Source organism: Paramormyrops kingsleyae, chromosome 4 (assembly GCF_048594095.1).
Source record: "Paramormyrops kingsleyae isolate MSU_618 chromosome 4, PKINGS_0.4, whole genome shotgun sequence".
Lineage (NCBI taxonomy): Eukaryota > Metazoa > Chordata > Actinopteri > Osteoglossiformes > Mormyridae > Paramormyrops > Paramormyrops kingsleyae.
In genome coordinates this window covers 35,918,358-35,938,484 of record NC_132800.1, presented here as the reverse complement: position 1 = coordinate 35,938,484, position 20,127 = coordinate 35,918,358, and the positions used below count along the sequence as shown (strand labels likewise).

At 47.8% G+C, this 20,127-nt stretch overlaps 2 protein-coding genes across 3 annotated transcripts; one reads left to right on the top strand and one right to left on the bottom strand.

Moving 5' to 3' along the window:
* Positions 1 to 402: 402 nt before the first annotated feature.
* LOC111845932 (protein THEM6) lies at positions 403 to 2,463 on the bottom strand. Its single transcript, XM_023815672.2, has 3 exons — positions 2,375 to 2,463; positions 606 to 1,110; positions 403 to 525 (listed from the first exon to the last, which is right to left on the bottom strand). The coding sequence occupies exons 2-3, from the start codon at positions 1,104 to 1,106 to the stop codon at positions 421 to 423; spliced, it is 606 nt and encodes a 201-aa protein (XP_023671440.1). The 5' UTR covers positions 1,107 to 1,110; positions 2,375 to 2,463; the 3' UTR covers positions 403 to 420.
* A 5,579-nt stretch (positions 2,464 to 8,042) lies between these two features.
* Positions 8,043 to 18,316, top strand: LOC111845869 (leucine-rich repeat-containing protein 24-like). Of its 2 annotated transcripts, XM_023815564.2 has the most exons (6): positions 8,043 to 8,415; positions 13,020 to 13,150; positions 14,336 to 14,506; positions 15,492 to 15,770; positions 15,895 to 16,063; positions 16,257 to 18,316. In XM_023815564.2, exons 3-6 carry the CDS (start codon positions 14,354 to 14,356, stop codon positions 17,348 to 17,350), a joined length of 1,695 nt encoding a protein of 564 aa, XP_023671332.2. In that variant the 5' UTR covers positions 8,043 to 8,415; positions 13,020 to 13,150; positions 14,336 to 14,353; the 3' UTR covers positions 17,351 to 18,316. The 2 variants fall into 2 exon arrangements, with proteins under 2 accessions (XP_023671332.2, XP_023671333.2); XM_023815565.2 differs by lacking the exon at positions 13,020 to 13,150.
* Positions 18,317 to 20,127: the final 1,811 nt, after the last annotated feature.

The window sequence follows — 20,127 nt, the reverse complement described above, 5'->3', positions numbered from 1 at the left end:
TCACAGTTAAACAGTCCAACTTCGGCGTCTTAAAATAAAGCAGCGTAGCTACAGCTAAACGCCATGCAGGGTTACAGATGTGCAGCATCATACGGACAGATATGCGTTTGATCTAACGGACATCGGTGGCTGTGCAGTACTTTGGTTCAATTAAGAAGAATCAATTAACCCCCACCTGAACATGCAGTATTACACAGCTGATTTTTTAGGGGGGGGGGCTTTCATCATGCAGTGCAGTACAGAGCTGTTGTGATATTTTCACACAGCTGCTGGCTTCTTTTCACGTACATCTTTTTTCCCCAGCTATGGTCACATGACTCTGAACATCTCAAACTTCCAGATGGGTAATAACAGATTCTGGTGATGTGTGTTACAGTAAATATTAGGCAATCACGCCCCCCCCAGCCTGGTCCCCCCCCCTCATTTGCTTTTCTCCAGGTCATTCTCCGCCCTCAGGCCCTCACTGCTGGATTTGATGTAGTTCATCCAGTGCTGCAGGTCTTCTGGGACCTCTGGACACTCCACCTGCACAGACAGGCACACACAGGGCGTCAGCGAGATGCAGGTTCGAACCCGGGGCCTGGTGGCCCTCCGGAGCCTCTCACCTTCCTCTTGCACAGGAACTGCAGGACCTTGTCTGGGCTGCTGCGCAGGACGTTCTGCCTGCAGAACATGACTGCAGCGACGAAGCCATCTGCGCAGGAGACGAAGCGCTGCTCCACAAAGAAGGCCTTATCGTCCCAGCTCACGATGCGGCTGCGCAGCTCGAAGGCCTCGCCCAGTCGCAGGGAGCGCCGGTAGCGGATGGTGGAGGCCCCCACTACCATGTTGGCGCCCAGCGCCCTTGTGCCCTTCATGAGGCCATTCCGCGTGTAGTGGGCGAAGCGGGCAAAGTCACATTCCCGCAGGTACCTGCCGTTGTTCATGTGGCCCATGAAGTCGACATCCTGGAGAAGGACCCGGCCACGAACGCTCTGCTCAGCCAGGATGTCCCAGACGGGACCTTGGAGCCAGGCGCGGAGCACCGTTACAGCCCCCCGGAGGAAGTACCAGACGTCCAGGCTGCAGAAGAGCAGCAAGAGTCCGGACAGCACCCACAGCAGCATTGGTCTGAAAGGGAGACGGGTGGGAATTAGCACGTGATGGCACGTGCCGAACAGATGTACGCGGTAACAGTTAAGAGTTAAAGTACGATAACGCACAGCAAGAACTGGATTCTCACGCGCAAGCACACGCCTACAGAATGAGGCTCAAAGGGAAACGTCAGATCATGCCTAGTAATGTCTGACACACCGAAGGGCGTAGGGGTGGGACGCCACTTAATATAAAGGTAAAGGTTTATTTGTAGGTGAGACGAATGAAACCGAATTAAATATCCGGGGTATGCGTCCTCTCTGCTGGTTCCTACGCCCTTAGAAACACTGGCACTGTGCCTTGTGCGCCGTTTTAGGACAGATCCCCCATCAACTCATCTCTCTTAATCGCTGGGGAGGTGAAAAAGAAAACGAGCGAGTTCTGTTTCCCGTGTAGCCGAGATCCGGCCCAGTAACCCTTTGTTTCTAGGCGGATGACGCACCGGTACCGTATGAGTCCCAGGACCCTACAGTAGCGCTTAATAATAGTAATATCGATCGAATCACATGCTACCAGTTCAATACATAATAGGTAGGATATTTTAGTAGCACGAATTACCTATGAAAACATATGCCGTGTATCTTAAGTAATCTGTCTCCGTATAAACGGCTTAAAAAGTTAAATTCACTATAACCATAGAAACCATGCCAGTTCAGGCAGTTCAAGCGCGAAGTGGCCTTTATTTCTAAAAGTATGAATATATATAGTAAAAGGCAGAGTTTAACAGTAAATTATTCAATGAACAGTAATATGCCTTTATACAATGGGAAAAAAGTGGAAAAAAATGAGTTAACCATAAAAGCTTAAGGAAAATATACGATGCTTACAACTTCTGCAAGATTTAGAAACGAAAATCAAGTAGATGGCATGTGCACATGCGCAATAGCAATCGGAGGGACGATTTGCTGGGTATGATTGAATGACAGAACACATTTCCAAAAGCCTGTAATGCACGGATCGCAGCACCGGCAACCCGACAGACACACTGCAGGTCGCCGGATTACGCATTCGAGCGTTTACCGATACCGGAAAATTAAGAAGAAAATTCTGAAACTATATTCTGAAATTCGCGTAGAGAACGCGGACAGTGATTCAGCACCTGAGCTCAGAAATGGTCGAGGTGACAAAAATGATATAAAACGATAATATAATGATGATGATATAATTATAGTAATATAATAATCATCCGTGGGGAGCTTTTTAGAGACGTGTACACACACAGTCCCCCAAAGCAACTCACACGCTCGTTTGATCCCGTCTGCCGGTCGGGCTGCCGCAAGCCTCCTTCTTCGGCACGTCATCCTAGTGTTCCGATGCCGGTGAGTCTCTGCAGCACCACCTTCTGACGCGGAGTGTGTATTGGCCGGTGTCCTTTCCACGTGAGAAGAAAGTTTTATTATCCATCCATCCATTTTCTATACTTCTGCAGACTCGGGCCGGGGTGCTGGTCCGGGGCCTATCCCGAAAGGATTATGATCTTTAATATATATAGGCCTATATATGTAATAAATTCATATTATTATTATTAATAATAATAATAGTGAAATCCTGCAGATTATAGAGACAGTCACACACTCATATTTCCAGATTGTTGAACTGAAACCTTTTGGGTTCTGTTTAACATGTAAGTGATCTCGTGTATTCACTAGTTACCAGAGATAACGGATAACTTTACGACCAGCCTGTCAGGCTCAGCACCCCTCTGGCGGAGTCTTTTGTGTTCTCTTCCCATTTGGCCAGCAGGTGTCGCTGGCCATCCTGTCCTCGTTGTCAAAGTCTTTAGTGTGTTTCCCCTGCTCCCCAGACTGCCGCATGGCCCAGTGAGCTGAGTGTGCAGTCACTAAACCCCTCTGTTGTGTGTTAGAAAAAAATCCTGCCTCCTCTGTATTTGTATTTTTTGAAGATTTTGTTCTTTAGTGTTTCATTTGTATCAGTCTCCTAGTTCCTGTGTTTTGTAACTTGTATTCGGTTTCGTTTTTTTGCTTTGTGCCCGTGGTTGTGTTTTACCTGTCTTTGTTATTCCCCTAGTGTTAGATTCTGTTTCTTAGTTTCTCTGTTAAGTTTGAGTTTCTTGATTTAATTAGTCGTTTCACCTGTTGCCTGTTTTCTTGTGCCAGTCCTTCTGTGTTCTACCCTGATTGGTTAATTGTTTCATTTGTTACTCCTGCTGCATCATTACCTGGTTCAGTTTCTCTATAAATGTTCCCGCTTTAGTTCAGTTCCCTACTGGGTCATTGTTGTATTCCATGTGCATTTCAGTAGGTATATTTAAGACTGTTAGATGGTCCCCTATGTTGTTTAATTTTTGTATTTTGTTCCCTGCCTGCTCCCTGTTGCCCTGACCTTTTGTAGTTAGTCATTGTTTTTCCCATTTTGCTTTTTGACCCCTCGTGGTCCGTTTGTTTTATAGTGTTCCCAGCATTTTCAGTTCTGTCAATAAACCCCTGTGTTCCTGTGAGCTGCCAGTGGATCGTCACCTCCTTTCCCCACCTGCACGATGTCCCGCCCTCGTGCCAGAACCATCCCAGTTCATGACACAGCCATCCATATTCCTTATTTAGCTTACTTACAGTTTTATGACACTAGATGGCGCCCCCTCTCTTTTTCTAGTAAAGCGCCAGACGTAGAAAGGCACTAATCTTATTTTTATTAAGTTGAGGGAAAAGCTGGGATTCTTTAAATCCTGCCCCGTGGCCAGTAAGGTAGTTATCAGGTTGACAGGTTCTCTGAAAATACACCATAATCAAATAACTGGTTTGAATATGGATTCAGGATCAGAGGTGTGTGTGTGTGAGAGAGAGAGAGAGACCCCCCCCCCCCTAATTTCTCTATGCATCTGCTGCATGCCTTAGGGTATTGCTCTGGGCTATGATCTCATTGATGCATCACTGGAGATCTTTTGAGAACTCTAAACATGCCATCTGCACACAAACATCAGATTCACCTTTAAAATTTGATATAACATTCAGTTCGGAAACATGCCACATCTCTAATCTGCCTTCAATCCATCCTCTTAATTTCATGTGAAATCCAGGGGGCTTTCAACAGCTCTTAGATGAGTTTTTTTCCACCTTCCCATAATTTGGTCATGTGACTATGTAATAATTTCGAATAATCTGTGTTCTATTCCAGGTCTCTTGGTGTCTAATGATATAAAGCAGGTATGGGAAAATACATGCTATAACTGGATGAGGGTTTTCATTTAAGTTTTCTGTGGTCCTGTTTTGTTTCACCTTTCACCTTGAAGTATGCTGATTGGACTATCTCTAGATGGGTGTGGCTTTAAAAGCTTGTTGCCCCCTAAGTCATCCTTCGATTCACAGTCCATCTATACATCTATGCACATAGGATCTCAGCCAATCAGGGGCAAAAGACTCATTCATCCAATCTAATTGTGGTGTGTAGCTGTGAAATGCATCAAGGACAAGCTGAATCCAAACAAACAGGTCACTGTCCTTGCACGAAGGCTGAATGTAAGACGAGAGGCCATATTTCATACCAGTGTGATCTCTGTGATCTTATTGTAAATAGGAAGGCATTTTACATCCTCTGGAAAAGGCTTCTGAAAGAGATGGATCCAGCAGTAGGACAAAATTCAAGGTGTGTCCCTGTAGTATCACAGTGTTAGAGTCCTTTGGTAAAAACGTCCTGCCTCCGCAGTGAGTGGGGATGTGTGAGTAGGGCTGAGTTTGTTTTTTCCTTGGGTCTCACAAACAAAAGTCAGAAGGCTTTATTTAATATTTCGTATTGTGACTGTTTGTAGCCAACAGGGGGCGACGTGTAGGCACAGGACAGCTGTGGGCGGGACTGGCCTGGCACAGTTCGATCCAGGGCTTGTGTGGCACGTTCTCAGACTGACTCCACGCTCTCATCAGACCTAGAGATCAACCTGAGTGGTTCATGTACCAACAGCCCCAAAAATGCAGGTACCAGATGAGATGGGAATCTGGCAGAGACCCCTGGTGGCTGTTGACAATAATGACAATAATAACAACAACATGCTAATTTTACAGGGGCTCGTTTAGATATTCAAGGTAGCTGCACTATGTTTAATGCTGTATGTGTGTTTGTGTGTCTCTGTCTGTACTCAGTAGTATGTGTCTGAGTCTGTACTCTCCTGTTTATGGATCCCCTTTATTGTGCGATGCTCATCCTATTTAACAGCCGAGTTCCCATTGGTTGCTGGGTGGGGGAGCGAGCAGATAATTGGCATAATCCCTCCCATATCTCCATAACTGCTAAGAACTCTACAGGCACAGCCGCGACTATTGTGGCTAAAGAAAAGAGCTTGGACCTTAAAGGAAGCGCTGTTGGACCGTTGAGTAAACTAATCTTTGCTTCGGTGAAATTTCCATCTGTTCCATCAGCTACGTTTTGAAGTCCCTTTTAGACACAGCTGCTGACGGACCGACAGTGCAGGAGCAGAATTCTGCCAAAAAGGGCTCCTTGTCATAGACAATAGCTCTCCTCTCCTTTCCTACTGCACTGTGACCCCCTCAAAGACATGCCGTGTCTCTCTCTTTCTATCTCCACTTCAGATAGAATGCCAAACGTTAATAGAGAATTTAGTAGCGAGAAGAAGAAAAAAGCATACTCTCATCTCGTAACAGCCGATCCTCTGTAGCTGCATCTGCATCTGTGTGTCTCTAAAACTGTGTGGGTGTGTGTGCCGTATCAGTCGAAGCCTGTGTGGCGCCCCCTGTCTGAACCAAAGTGAAACTGACTCGCTAAGTCAGTGCCCCCCCGAACATGACGCCCTAGTTAGCCACCCATGGCTTGACCGGCACTGGGTGAGCACACGCAGGCATGGAGTCTAACGCTCCACACAGGCCTCCTGTTTGCTGAGGGCTCCCCCGGCTCGCCCCCGCATCCCACCTGACCTAAATTACACTAATCAGAACTGCTGAAGAGCCTTCTTTGCGTACAGTAAGAGTGTGATGTGGCTCACGTTCCCATTAAGAGAACCGTCAAAAGCGAGAGAGGCCATGGATATGATGAGAGGAATGAAGACGTCAGATCACCCATCAGAAGAATACAAATGGAAAGGAACTCCTATTGCCATGGTGACGTGAAATATAGGGTCCATGTTAATTCATTCTGCCTGACACCATGAGATCGTTTCCCTAAGATGGACACCTTAGAAAGGCAGAATTTCTCCCCAGGCTTGGAAAATGATCTCCATCACACAACTTAAGAGTTCTTGATTTCAGAAGGTATTTTACTTGACCTGAAATCTTTCATAACTCACCATTAATGCAATTATTAAATGAAACAGTTTAAGTGATGGTACAGTCAGAAAAAGCGCACTCTATGTATCTCGAAGACTCAATATGGCCACAACGAGATTAAAAGTCAAGGTCATCTGGGTACCACCCTGGAGTCATGATGTCACCTGTGTCACCCTGGTGCCCACAGCAGTAGACAGGGGAGTCTGAGGAGCACTGCGGGATTATGGGATATGATCTTCCAAGAGCAGATCCACTTCCTCTAATCTCCTCATGTTCTGCATTAAAGTCCAATTAACATTCACACCAACTCCCAAGGGTCACTCAAGTGTCATGTGCTCTTTGAGGAAGGCAGATAACTAGACAGAGTCCCTTCATGCACTCCTTATGCATTCTGCTCAGTTCAGTCAATGTCACTTTTTATGACACAATGTTTTTTTCTCGCCATCAAATTTGATTCCTAGGGAAACAGTAATAAAATACAACTTCACAGCTGAGGAAAATGGAAACTAGAGGGTGATTATACACTTAATATCATCTTAATGCTGTTTTGATATTTTTGTTTAGCCCAGCCTCACACATCCAGGGTTGGAGGTTCGAATCCCATCTCCATCCGTGTCGCCCGCGTGTCGTACCTGTGTAGTACAGGGGTTCCTCCTAGTACTCCAGTTTCCTCCCATGGCGATCTGAGTTTCTGAATCATTCTTAGTATTCCGCCCTGGGCTTCCTGGAATACGTTAGATGAGTAATTGGAAGATGGATGGATGGATAAATATTTAGCTAAAGCTATAGCTCCTGAATACAGTACAGGCTTGACTCTTTAATTACGAAGTTAAAGGTATGTGTCACCTGAAGCATAGCTACAGGACAGGCAAGGCAGGCAATTGCCTGGGCCCCCGAGATGGGCGGGGTCCCCGAGCTGGGAGGGGGCCCCCGAGGGCGGAGAATTACATAGTACATTGCAATGACACATCTGCTTTTTTGTGTGTATTCTGCTATGTGGGGGGTATGCTGCAGGGACCCATGGAGTTGTTTCGCCAACGGCTCCCAGAATCACTAGCATCACGTCTGTGTCGCTGCTCCTGAATGGTGCTGTGGATTTACCGTCCCCGTTAGACTGGACAAAGGCAGACCTTGAGCATCTGTTTAAGCACTCCCTAAGAAAGCAATAGCCCAAGGAACACTGATGATCCACAAACCCCTAACTGAAAAATCCTTGGCAATAAGAATTCATGTTTTTGTTTTGTTGATTGGAATTCCAGGGAAAAATGATTTTGCCCTTGACTGAAGTTATTTGCGAACAATTCCAGGAAGGTAGTATACACAGTAAGTTACCAGAATCGCAAGAGAGTTCCAGTTTATATATAAAAAGAAAATTAATGTGTCTGTGATTTGTAGGTTTTTTTCTTGGTTACCTCGTGTTTGCATTTCAGCATTTTCTTTACAAACATGAATGAACGATTAACGACTAAAAACCTAGTAGGCTACAATCGTGTTTAAAATTAATTGTAAGGGGTAGACCCACATGATAGCGGGAGGAAGTCACACGAAGTGGGACAAAATGAGAATGTTTGTGTAATAATTGCACAAGAATGAAATGTGCCACCTAGTTGGAAAATTCATAAATCGGATTAGAAAACAGCCGTTAAAAATACGTTAAATAGGACGTACGCCGATGTGTGTTGAAGGCTGTGATCGGAGACGGTGTTTAACGGGGTTTAGGAGGGGAGAGGAGAGACCGGGGTGGGTGAAGGAGGGGAGTGGGACGGCACATGATGAGGGAGGTCTGCGGGAAGGAGATGAGGCGAATAAAGCGCCGCCTGCCCCACGATCTGATGACAGTCCGCTGCCTGGAGCCGGTTTAGCGCCGCGATTTCGTGTTATTTCTTGTCATTTGTCGGGATTACGATCCGTTAAACCGGATGGAAAATACAACCGGAGGAGGTCTGTTTCTGTGCCTCTTCCCAGCCCAGCCTGCATGGATCTGAGCGATCGGGCCCCTTTTATCCCCTTTACCAGGATTAAGAAGAGGATCGGCCGTCTGCTTCACTGACAGGTGGGTAACGTGTCGCCGCTTTTATATCACGAATATGACATTAAGCTGAGCGCATTTTCACTTTATAGCGCCGTTCGCCCCCCTCCACACACAAGTACAATACTGCATGTAGGAAACCGAAATGATTGACTTATTAATGGAAAAAAAAGGTTATGGATGCCCGTGCTGTGCATTCACTGACATCAATCATCGTGTCGCGGTGTTTTTCAAATATATGTATTTATTATTAAAGTGTAATTTATCTCGTAATCTGTGAAGGGAAAGGCTTTCGTGAATATGTGACGTGTAATAATTTTAAACTTTTTGCAACTTTAAGTCTATAAACAGGCGCTTGGTAAGGTAAGTCTTGATGTGCAAGCAGCACATCAGCGGTACTTGATGAATGTGTAACGGACATGATCAGACGTGTATGTGAGCACTGAGTACAGTTTCCCGGGGACCTGGGAGACTGGCTCGTTTGGTTGTTGCCTTCTTTATATTCGCTCAAACGAACAACCCCTGGCCCACAATCCCGAAACAAAGGTCGCAATCTGAATTAAGCAGTTGTTAGTTTGTTGTGGTCTTATAAAATACAATGAAATAAAAGTAAAGATGCAGGATGTGTTTATTTCTCCTAAAGCTTCCACAGTTTTGTCCCAGTTCCTTTGTTAATAAAGCAATGCTTCATCCATCCATCCATCCATCCATACGTACATACATTCTTCGTGTCCTGGACAGGCAGCACAGACCCCAAGCCTGGGGTACACCCTGGACAAGAGGCCAGTCCTTTGCAGGACACATACCAACATAACCATTGGGCACTCGCTCCTGTTAGCCTACTTGCATGTCTGTGACTGTGTGAGCAAACAGTGAGAGAATACAAGCTCCACACACACAGAGCGGAAGAGATACTCAGATCCCCAGCCCTGGAACATTGATCCTACAGTGCTAACCCCTGGCACTGTGTCGCCCTCCATTGTGGCTATTGTGCCAAAAAAAAAGCTGCATCAATTAATGCAAACAACTATGTTTCTCGTTACAGAGAAACAGATGAAGATGTGTGTGTCGCACAGGTGGCGGTCTGCCAGGATGGTCACATGATTCAGCTCATTGACCTTTGACCTCTCCCCAAGGCTCTAAATAGTCTTACAGCTTCCTGGTAGCATAACTACCCTTATTGAACCCTTGTTGAAACGGATGGGCCTCCTAACCACACGCAGATCTTCACTTGAGATTTGTGTCAAGGGATCCTTCTGATGGAGCTTAAAGCACTGGTCGTACAGGCTCTGGGACAGAGTGGTCTCGCCCCCTACAGGCGAGGAGAAGCAATGACTCTAATGGCAGTTTCAAAGGGCTGGCTAGCTGAATAATATTAAGTCAGGGTCGCTTACATAACAGCTCTTTGCACACACACCGTTCCTGTCTGTGTTAAACCGCCCGTCCTTCTCCTGCAGCAAACACTCTCTCCTTTATCATACCAGATATTTTGTAACACTTCTGCATCTGCATCAGTCCGCCATAAATTTACATTTGATGTGTTTCTGCCCCCCCCCCCCCCCCCCCCCAAAAAAAAAAGATTCAAGGGGTCTGTGCCATTTCATTTTATTTTTAAAAGAACAGCTGGTAGATGGCTGCTGGTGTTAATTTAAGTCTTAAGTTTAATAGCCCATAACATGGTGATTAGGTGAACTGGTCACTCTGTGTCACAGTGTGTGTGAACCCGTGTCCTGCCGTGGACTGATGGATGGATGTAAGCCATTCAGAAATGCTTTATCCCAACACAGCAGTCTGTGTGGGATCTGCAGTATCTCAGCAGGCTTGACTTCAAAAGGGTGCTCTCACATTTTTAAACAGACAAGGGTCATGTTACCAATGCATAGGTACCAAAATACCTTTATTTATACACTGTGTGCAGATTTATTTAGGCAAATACTTCTCCTTTGGGTAATTGTAAGCAGAATTATAAAAGTGGATTCAGAAGTGTTCTTTTGCTTCAAGTAAATTTATTTTTCAGTCAAAATGTTACATTAATCTGTCATAAACAAAAATAAAAGAAACACACATCAGTGTGCACAATTATTGGCCAATAGGAAGCTAATCTAAATTAGGAATAACAAACTATTGGCCGTCCTATAGAATCCACTTTACCAAGTTTAATGTCCTGTATAGCCATTTTCTTCTCATTGACCATCTTTACCCTGTTGTCCATTGAACTAGTCAGGTTTTTGATTTGATCATGTCCTGTATTAGTTGAGGCAGCTTGGACAGCCTCCCCAATGCTGCTCTGAGAAGTGTACTGTCCACTACATTGGTTAATCTCACACCTTAATAAGGCCCAGTAATTCTCGATGGGGGTTCAGTTAGGCGATGAAGGGGGGGCAGGTCATAACTCATTCACCTTTCAAGCCTTTCTTGGCCAATCTATGGAATACTTTGATGCATGGGAAGGGGCATTGTCCTGCATGAATATCATAACCTTTTAGAAAGTTTGCTGACTTCTTCTTGAGCCAGTGTTTGAAGACGGTGTTTTCTAGAACCTGGCAGTAGATCTTGTGGTTCGTTTTTATACCATCTGCACATTGGAAAGGTCTAAGACAGGGGTGGCCAATCTCATCCGCACAGGGCCGACGCGTATGCGGGTTTTCGCTGCAGCTCCCTAATTATATTACTAATTAGAGGACTGATTGGCTGAAGAGTCCTCACACCTGGGTTTGAACAGCTGACCTACAGGTTATCCCAAAGACCTGCAAACACACCGGCCCTTTGCGGATATGATTGGCCACCGCTGGTCTAAGATGTTCATGATTGATAATTGCGGCCCACACCGTCACTTCTCCAGCACCTTGTTGGTGCTTGAAGATGATGTCCATCCACTAGATGATGTCCATCCACTGGCCGGTCCATCTGCTCCAGCAGGACTCACTCTCATCTCATCTGTTGACAAAAACCTTGTGAAATTAGCCTTGAGACGTGTCCGTCCCCGTTCTTGACGTTTTAGCTTGTGCTCCATATTGGGTTGAAGTCATGTTTCGGCCTATGTGACCTTCGTATGTCATGCAGCACACTGCACCTAGTATGTAGGTGGGCAGTCTTATTTGCAAAGGGCCAGTCTATGTGCAGGTTTTTGGGGTGACCTTTAGATCAGCTACTCAAACCCGCGTGCGAGGACTCTTCAGCCGACCAGTCCTCTCATTAGTAATCTAATTAGGGATTTGCAATGGAAACCCACATAACCAACAGCTCTATCTGGATAAGACTGGCCACCCCTGACATAGTACTTACAGAGATTCCATTCAGATTGCAGTTTTGAAAAACGGTGGCATTTGATTCTAAAGAGATTCTGTAATTTTCCCCTTTAATTTGGCACATATCTTTGGCAGTTAATTTGTGTCTTCTTCGCTACACACACGTCTTCCATCTTCTTTGGCTGTTGGCCACAAAACACTCAATTGTACAGTGATCACGTTTTAAAAGTTTGGCAGTTCAGCAGTTTTGATTGTTTCCCTTCGCTGTGCCTGGCACTTCGCTGTTTTATTTTTTTCCCCGTTCTCAGTAGGGTCCTTTTTGGACCCATTTTAATAGTAGTAATAATTTGCTTAATAATTCTGCAGTTTCCTGTTTTACTCCAAACAGTAAGTATTCCGACTGAGCATTCTCCATTCTTTAGCAGTGCATTCTGAATTGGAGATTAATTTTGACTGAAACTATTGGTCGGAAGACAAGATACAAGGAAAAAACAGCTAATAATTCTGCACACAGTATACAAGGCCTTATATGGGTGACACGTTTCAGGGTGATTTAAGGGGTTACCGTTCATTTCTCACAGGATTATATGTCACCAGGAACTGTGGGGTGTAGAGTCAGTGTTGAGCAGAGCACTCTGAAATTAAATGATGCTGTATTTGCCAGTTGTACAAGAACAGGATACATTGAAATGTATTTTTTTTTTGCAAATCCCACCAAACTCCCTTAAAGACACACACACATATAGATGTGACAGTGAAGCTTGGGATCTGAGCTCAAGGCCAGTCCATTCATCCGCCGCCTCCCTGGAGCAGAGAGCCTGGGATTCAAACTGATGACCTTCCGAACACAGGCACATTGGCCTGAGCCACACATCGCCCCCCCACCCCGGATCAGCTCAGACTCCCTTTTCAGTCACGTAGGAAGGTTTGTGTGTGTTTTCCTCTGTGTCCGAGGGCATTTGAAAGTCACCGAGCTCAGTGCTGTGCGTCCTTTACTTCACCAAAACAGAGATAATCACGCTATCAGACGCCTGCGAATCTTCAGCCAGATGTTTACTGAATTATTGGAGCCTCGTGCCGCCGAGCTGTAAGCACCCAGAAGCCTGACCTCGGTCCATCTTGGCCTCGCTGTCATGTGAACGTGGTCAGTGACAGTCCTCCCGACAAGACAGAGACGTTTCTGTTGCGTGGAGCAGATTCTGTGCCCATGGCGTTTGTATGTTGCGATTCTGTCAGCTGTTATGGTGCATTATTAAATGGTCTACAGACCATGGAGCAGTGTAGGGTGTCCTGTTGGCCCAGAGCTGGGGGGGGCAGATTGCTCCATCTGCTCTGTGTCCCACGAAGACTCTTCTTCTATTTCTGCCCTCGGGTCTGTAGGGGGCGACACTTTGCCAACAGGCTAGAGCAGGCCAGCTGCATGGGGAGTGTCAGATCCCTCACGTCAGTGGCTCTTGGGCCAGTCCACATTTTTACTCCATTCCTCCCCCTACCCTACACAGCTGAGCCAGGTAACTGTCCTGCTCTTAATTAACGGCCTTGAGTATACAGGTAATGGCTTCTTGCATTTTTAAAGTGCGTGTCTGATATATACCTTGCATGGAGTGCATTCAATGAAATATTAATTACACTTTTTCTTAAGATCTAGTCTGTGACCTTAATTTGTTTCCTGTATCTCCGCCATGCCTCTCTGTTTCCTTATTCCCCGCCATGCCTCTCTGTTTCCTGTATCTCCGCCATGCCTCTCTGTTTCCTGTTTCCCCGCCATGCCTCTCTGTTTCCTGTATCTCCGCCATGCCTCTCTGTTTCCTGTTTCCCCGCCATGCCTCTCTGTTTCCTGTATCTCCGCCATACCTCTCTGTTTCCTGTATCTCCGCCATGCCTCTCTGTTTCCTTATTCCCCGCCATGCCTCTCTGTTTCCTGTATCTCCACCATGCCTCTCTGTTTCCTGTTTCCCCGCCATGCCTCTCTGTTTCCTGTATCTCCACCATGCCTCTCTGTTTCCTGTATCTCCGCCATGCCTCTCTGTTTCCTTTTTCCCTGCCATGCCTCTTTGTTTCCTGTATCTCCACCATGCCTCTCTGTTTCCTGTATCTCCGCCATGCCTCTCTGTTTCCTGTATCTTCACCATGCCTCTCTGTTTCCTGTATCTCCGCCATGCCTCTCTGTTTCCTGTATCTCCACCATGCCTCTCTGTTTCCTGTATCTTCGCCATGCCTCTCTGTTTCCTGTATCTCCGCCATGCCTCTCTGTTTCCTGTATCTCCTCCATGCCTCTCTGTTTCCTGTATCTCCGCCATGCCTCTCTGTTTCCTGTATCTCCGCCATGCCTCTCTGTTTCCTGTATCTCCACCATGCCTCTCTGTTTCCTGTATCTCCGCCATGCCTCTCTGTTTCCTGTATCTCCGCCATGCCTCTCTGTTTCCTGTATCTCCGCCATGCCTCTCTGTTTCCTGTATCTCCGCCATGCCTCTCTGTTTCCTGTATCTCCATCATGTCTCTCTGTTTCCTGTTTCCCCGCCATGCCTCTGTTTTTCTGACATGTTTCCTGTTTTCCTCCATGTCTCTCTTTTTCCTGTTTCCCTGCCATGTTTCTCTATCTCCTGTTTCCCCGTTTTGTCTTCATTTTCCTGCCGTGTCTCTCCGTTTCCTCTTTCCCCACCTTGTCTCTCTGTTTCCTGTTTCTCCCCTCCCAGGACCCCAGCCTGGCCGTCATGGCTCCTCCCCAGATCTCCCTCTTTCTCCTCGGTCTCCTGGCCCTGACGGCGCAGGCCTGCCCTAGTCGCTGCCGCTGCTACAGCCTGACCGTGGAGTGCGGCTCCATCGGGCTACGTGACATCCCCGAGGGTGTACCACCCAGTACACAGGTCTGGCTCCCATGTCGCAGTCCAATCAGAGTCTTGCTTCACCTGAGGAGTCACAGTCCGGCCACACTTCTGATAGGCTTTTCATTATCCAATCTGATGGTGTAAGAAATCTGACTGAATTGCCAGCAGGCTAGAGCAGGCCAGCTACTTGGGGAGTGCGCTCAAATTAAGCAAGGGCTGAAACTGGAAAACCCCACTGAGCATTAGAATTTATAGTATTTAATATATTTTCCTCCGTCTGCGTATAGGATATGCCAGTGCATCAACTGCTTTCATTATGCACTTTGGATTTGATGGCGCTATAGCCGTGACTGGGGTCTGTCAACGACATCAACCAGCATCAGCCAGGAGCATTTGCTCCTTGGCAACGTTCAGGCTTTAGTGCATCACGTCTAACTCTTAGAGCCCATGTTTAATTCATCCTGGGATCCCAACTCGTTTTATCAGCGCCTTCTATTCCCCTCTTATGAAGCGCCCATCTCTCTTTAGGTCAGAGGGTTACGTGCTTATATTTCTTGAATATTAACACAGGGACCCCCATATGGATCGACCCACTGGCCGCATCCACCGCCATGCAGATCAACAGTCTGCCTCTTTTACTTGCCTGATCCTTATGAAAGAGACCAGTGGTCATTAGGCTACATTGGATGTTGTTTAATGTTGTTAAATATCAGACACACAGGGGGCGATATGTAAACAATGTAAAGCTTCATTGTAGATTGATGCCGACCTTTGGATCACTTGTAAGGGTCTGACCCCACTGCCATGCATTTTAACAAAAGCTTAGCAACCTCCCCTCTGCCCCCTAGTGGTTGAGTGGGGATTCGACCCTAGCAGCTTCTGACCCTGATTTAGAAACTCTTTGGGTAGCCGTGGATGTCCTATCATGTGTGGCCTGAATTTTGATGGACATGCCGCAACACCTGTGAGTGGGTCAGGCAGATACATGCCTGGCACTAATCTGCCCCTCCCCCGCCGCGTACAGACCGTATTCCTTCAGGACAACGCCATTGGCCAGGTGCATCAGCATGACCTGTCCCAGCTCGGCAGTCTGCTGTACCTGTACCTCCAGAACAATGGCATCTCGGTGTTGGATCCGGGCGCCTTCCGCAGCCAGGGCCGGCTGTTGGAGCTGGCGCTCAACGGCAACCGCATCCACCTGCTGAGCGCCGACGTGCTCGAAGGCCTGTCGCACCTGCGTGTCCTCTACCTGGCCGGGAACCAGATCACGCGGCTGCAGGACTTCACCTTCCGCGGCCTCCAGGTGGCGCATGGGGGATGGCAGCATGGAGGAGCAGCCTGGGGAGATTGGGGGGCGGGGTCTCATAAGTGGGCGGGTCCCATGGTAGACTGGAATTAAAATGACATCACTTCCTCCACCTCTTCAGCGCCTCCAGGAGCTGCATCTGCAGGAGAACAGCTTGGAGGTGCTGGGGGAGCAAGCAATGCTGGGTCTGGGCTCCCTGGCACTACTGGACCTCAGCAGAAATAGCCTGCGTACCCTGAGCCAGGCCTCGCTCCGTCCCCTGGTCAGCCTGCAGGTTCTGCGTATCACAGGTGAAGGGCGGGGCTACCAAAGGGGGCGTGTCCTCCAGGGTTAATCATCTACTGTATCTCACAGGGTCTGTATGTTGTCTGTTGAGAATGGCTCAATCCAGATAGATAGATTTAATTGATCGATTCTCACTTCCGTCCTCTTTCCGGAACCTTCCACCACACTCCTCCCCCATGCCCCAATCCCCCGCCTCAGACAACCCGTGGCGCTGTGACTGCGCGCTCCACTGGCTGCGCGGCTGGATGGACGAGGAGGGCCGGCGGCTGCTGAGCTTGGCCGAGCGCCGCCTGGTGTGCGCAGAGCCTCCGCGCCTGTCACGCCGCGGCCTCTCCGAGGTGCCGCCCAGCAGCCTGGTGTGCATCCCGCCCAGCGTGCAGCTGGAGCCCAGCCGGCTGACGGTGCCGCTGGGGGAGAGCCTGCGCGTGTCCTGCCGGGCTGTCGGCTACCCCCAGCCGCAGGTCATCTGGAGGAAGGTGGCGCGGGGCCGCACACATCTCACACCCCAGGGGCTGGTGCAGGAGGTGCCGGTGCCAGGAGCAGGGGCTCTGGGGGGTGTCACCACAGCCCAGCCGGCCAGCTGGGTGGGTGGGGCCGGCGGGACGAGCGGGCCCCTCGAGGAAGGGGAGCGCTTTGACCCCGACACAGGCAGCGGGATGCTCTTCCTCAGCAACGTCACGGTGGCACACGCCGGCCGCTACGAGTGCGAGGCCTCCAACCCAGGGGGAGTGGCCAGGGTGACCTTCCACCTCTCCGTCAACCTGTCCTCCGCACCGTCCCCTCCCTCCTCCTCCTCCTCCTCCTACTGGGGCCATCGCTCTCGCTCCTCCTACGCAGCAGGGGGCGTGAGTCCAGAGTCGCTCTACGACCTGGAGAGCATGGATTTCGGCGCACTGGGCGTGGCCACGCAGGCCGCTATCGGCGTGGGCATCTCCCTGCTGGCCCTCACCGCCCTGCTGCTGGTGGCCATGATCTACAGCCAGCAGAAGCGGCGCCTCAGGCGCCCCCTAGAGGAGAGTGTCCTCTACATCAATGACTACTCAGATGGGCCCACCACCTTCGCCCAGTTAGAGGAATACCGTGACGAACGCGGCCACGAGATGTACGTGCTGAACCGCAGCCGGCCGGTCCTCCCCGATGGTCAGCAGGCCCCCCAGGACCAGGCGGCAGAGATTGCTGCAGGGGGGCAGCCGCGAGGGGTGACTGAGGGTGAGGAGGCCGACCCTGATGGGACCTTCCTGAACCAGGGCTTGCTGTTTGACACGCAGGTCGCCTATGAGATCCATTGCTGAACGTCACTGCTTCCTCTCTCCCTGCCTCGAGTCTGGCCCCCCTGGTGCTGGGTTCGGTTTAATCTCAGCGGGGCGGGTCGCAGACGCTCTCCCCAGCTCTCGGATGCCCCGAGCAGCAGGTCAGACAGGTGGCCGCAGCCTTTCTGGCTGGATCTCCTGCTTCTCCACCTTCTCATACGGAACGTGGTTTTAAGCACTTAATCCCAGAAAAGACAGATATGCTGTGACCCCCACCTCCCATTTATACCCAGGTTGTCCAGAGAAGATTCTAGACGTTTACAGCCAAAATGAAGTGATTCTGTAAGTCCTAGTGCCATGAACCCTTTAAACCAGACAGCCTACTGCAGAATAAAAGCAAAAAACCAATATGGATGTATTTTTATTGCTCTATATTTTAAATGAATATATGTACTTTGATGCCTTTGTTATGTTTTAGTTGTTGACGTGTTGTTTTCTTGATTATATTTACTTATTTAACATTGATTCCTGGTTTGAAACCTTTGTGTGGAAATTTAGTCAAGTCCAGTGTTGGGATGCAGTGACCCCTGGAGGATAGCCCTGGAATTGCAGGGCAGGGGACCGGGGCTGTCCCGGAGAGTATAGCAGTCTCCAGCTGGATATGCTTACTAAGGGCGATTCAGAGACGTATGTTTTGATTTGTTCACTTGTGGTGAGAAGACACTGTGTCCGGGTGGGTGTGTTTATACTAGAGTGCTGGCTCTGATTTGGTGCTTAAATTGGAGCAGAGTGCAGACCTTAGACCTCAGACACTGTACCTGACATCCCACACGGTTCTCATACAGACACTGTAAAAATGAAATGCTATAATACTGTGATTACATATGACAGGTGCTGTTTTATCCGTCCTGTAATCCAATCACTGCCCCAGATACTGTTGGGTTCCTTCTGGTGTACATGCATCTATCCTCGTCCTGTTTTTCTCCAAATAAATGGCACCTCTATTCTCTCATTGTCCGTTGATGTTACCGCACTTGTACTATAATGGTAGTATTTGTCTGGCATGAAATGCGTTCATGCACCTTAGTGTGTGGATTGGGAAAATTAGCATTTAATTGCCCCGGCAACAGGAGAAAAGAAGGGCTTGGGGGGGGTGGGTCGGGGTTCAACTGGCCGTCTGTATCACGTCAGTGGTGCACGGCAGAAGCACCATGATCTCTTGGTCACGTTTGGGCTTCCACAGTTCTTCACCAGTCTAACAGAGTTTTTACAATAATCTTTTCTGATAGTTCCCCAAACCCGCTCTACGAAAGTTTAGTACTTGGGAGAATATGCCGTATCTAGAAAATGTGTAAAAGAATTCATTCGCAATCATTCACAAACATTCATCCAGTCATCCTACAAACATGTATCCAGTGCAGGGTCACTGGGAGAGACGAAAACATTTTAAACGTGTAGAAGGTCTCTCAAAGCACCCATATACTAACAAATGGAAGCGACACAGCAACCCAGGACTGAGTTTGGGCACGCTGTTGTGTTTCCATGGCGATTAATTACCAGCCCAGGGACTCATCAGTTGGCGATGCTATAAAGCTCAGCTGGTCTTGAGTAGCTGATTGATTTTTGGGTTTGGAATGGGGTTTTAGAAGTGTACCAGGGGAATATAGGCATGAATATTTTTATATGACAGACTGGGAGCTGCTACTGGTTAATGAATTCTTTAGCTTATCGCTTTCAATGTTGTGATTAACCTGCAGTATGAGCTGCTTCCAGCGAAGAATCTTGAGTTTTTCATGACTCTGTATAAGATCCATGTTTCAGATATGAAAATATCTTCAGCTGTAATATGCGTTTACATACATTTTATAAGATTCATTTATTTGAACATTTTAATTGATGATAAAGGGGAAATGAGCCACTGGGCCTCAGCACAGGTTGGAGACATTAAAAAAGGAAAAAAATAATATTAGACTCAGGTGTGTGTAGTGGAACAAAACTAAGGACTCTGGACAGGTAACCGGGTCAGGCTGGATTTACTGGGCCAAAAAAGCAGAACACTTCCAGTATAATCCCGAAATAAACCGACACAAACAACCAAAGTCACCTGACTGTCCCTCCAGGGATGGCCACGCCCCCTCCCGCAGTATTCCGTCTGTTCTGTTAGAGGGCGCTCTAGGTTAAGCTGCTGCAATCCTGATGCTCCGTTTCTATTAATACACAGCGTTCAATGCAGTGTGTTTCAGTCCAACATCTCCCCCTGGTGGACAACCTAAAGATGGCACTAAGTGTAAACGGAGGTTCATCTGACATGAGATACTCGTGAAGGCTTGATTAACCGCGGAATTATTACTTCCCTCCATGTAAAAGCAAATGTATTTTTCTAAAGGAAATGTGATATTTCTTATACCAGTGTAATGTGGCAGGAAATAAATGAAGGTGGTACTGGAATGGGCATCACAGTTTAGGGATAAATCGTATGTTACCATGGAGGAAAAAATTCTGAAAATAGCCTTTATTGTTGCAAAAGAAGGAAACAACTAAATGTATTCTTATATTAAAAACCTCCACCCTCAAATAGCAGTTTTAGATGCGTAGTAACAAAAGTTAGGCATTGTTTTTTTTTTATATGGGTCGATCATGACTGAATGATACACATGCTTCACATTTTTGCATATCAAACGCATTCCTCGGGTGCTGGGTGGGTGGGGTGTGAGGTTAGCACAGGCAAAACAGCGACCAGAGCGTGTCGAAACTAAGATTATCTGGTGGCTGAGATATCGCGGTAATACGACTGTGTAAGTAAGCAGCGTTATCGCCAA

What these genes read in the sequence shown, in the direction of transcription:
- LOC111845869 (XM_023815565.2), top strand. Translation starts at nt 14,354, where the DNA reads ATGGCTCCTCCCCAGATCTCCCTCTTTCTCCTCGGTCTCCTGGCCCTG. An exon ending in GTGTACCACCCAGTACACAG is followed by an intron (nt 14,507 to 15,491) that starts GTCTGGCTCCCA and finishes CGCCGCGTACAG; the next exon opens with ACCGTATTCCTTCAGGACAA. An exon ending in TCACCTTCCGCGGCCTCCAG is followed by an intron (nt 15,771 to 15,894) that starts GTGGCGCATGGG and finishes CCACCTCTTCAG; the next exon opens with CGCCTCCAGGAGCTGCATCT.
- LOC111845932 (XM_023815672.2), bottom strand. Translation starts at nt 1,106, where the DNA reads ATGCTGCTGTGGGTGCTGTCCGGACTCTTGCTGCTCTTCTGCAGCCTG. An exon ending in AGTTCCTGTGCAAGAGGAAG is followed by an intron (nt 526 to 605) that starts GTGAGAGGCTCC and finishes CTGTCTGTGCAG; the next exon opens with GTGGAGTGTCCAGAGGTCCC.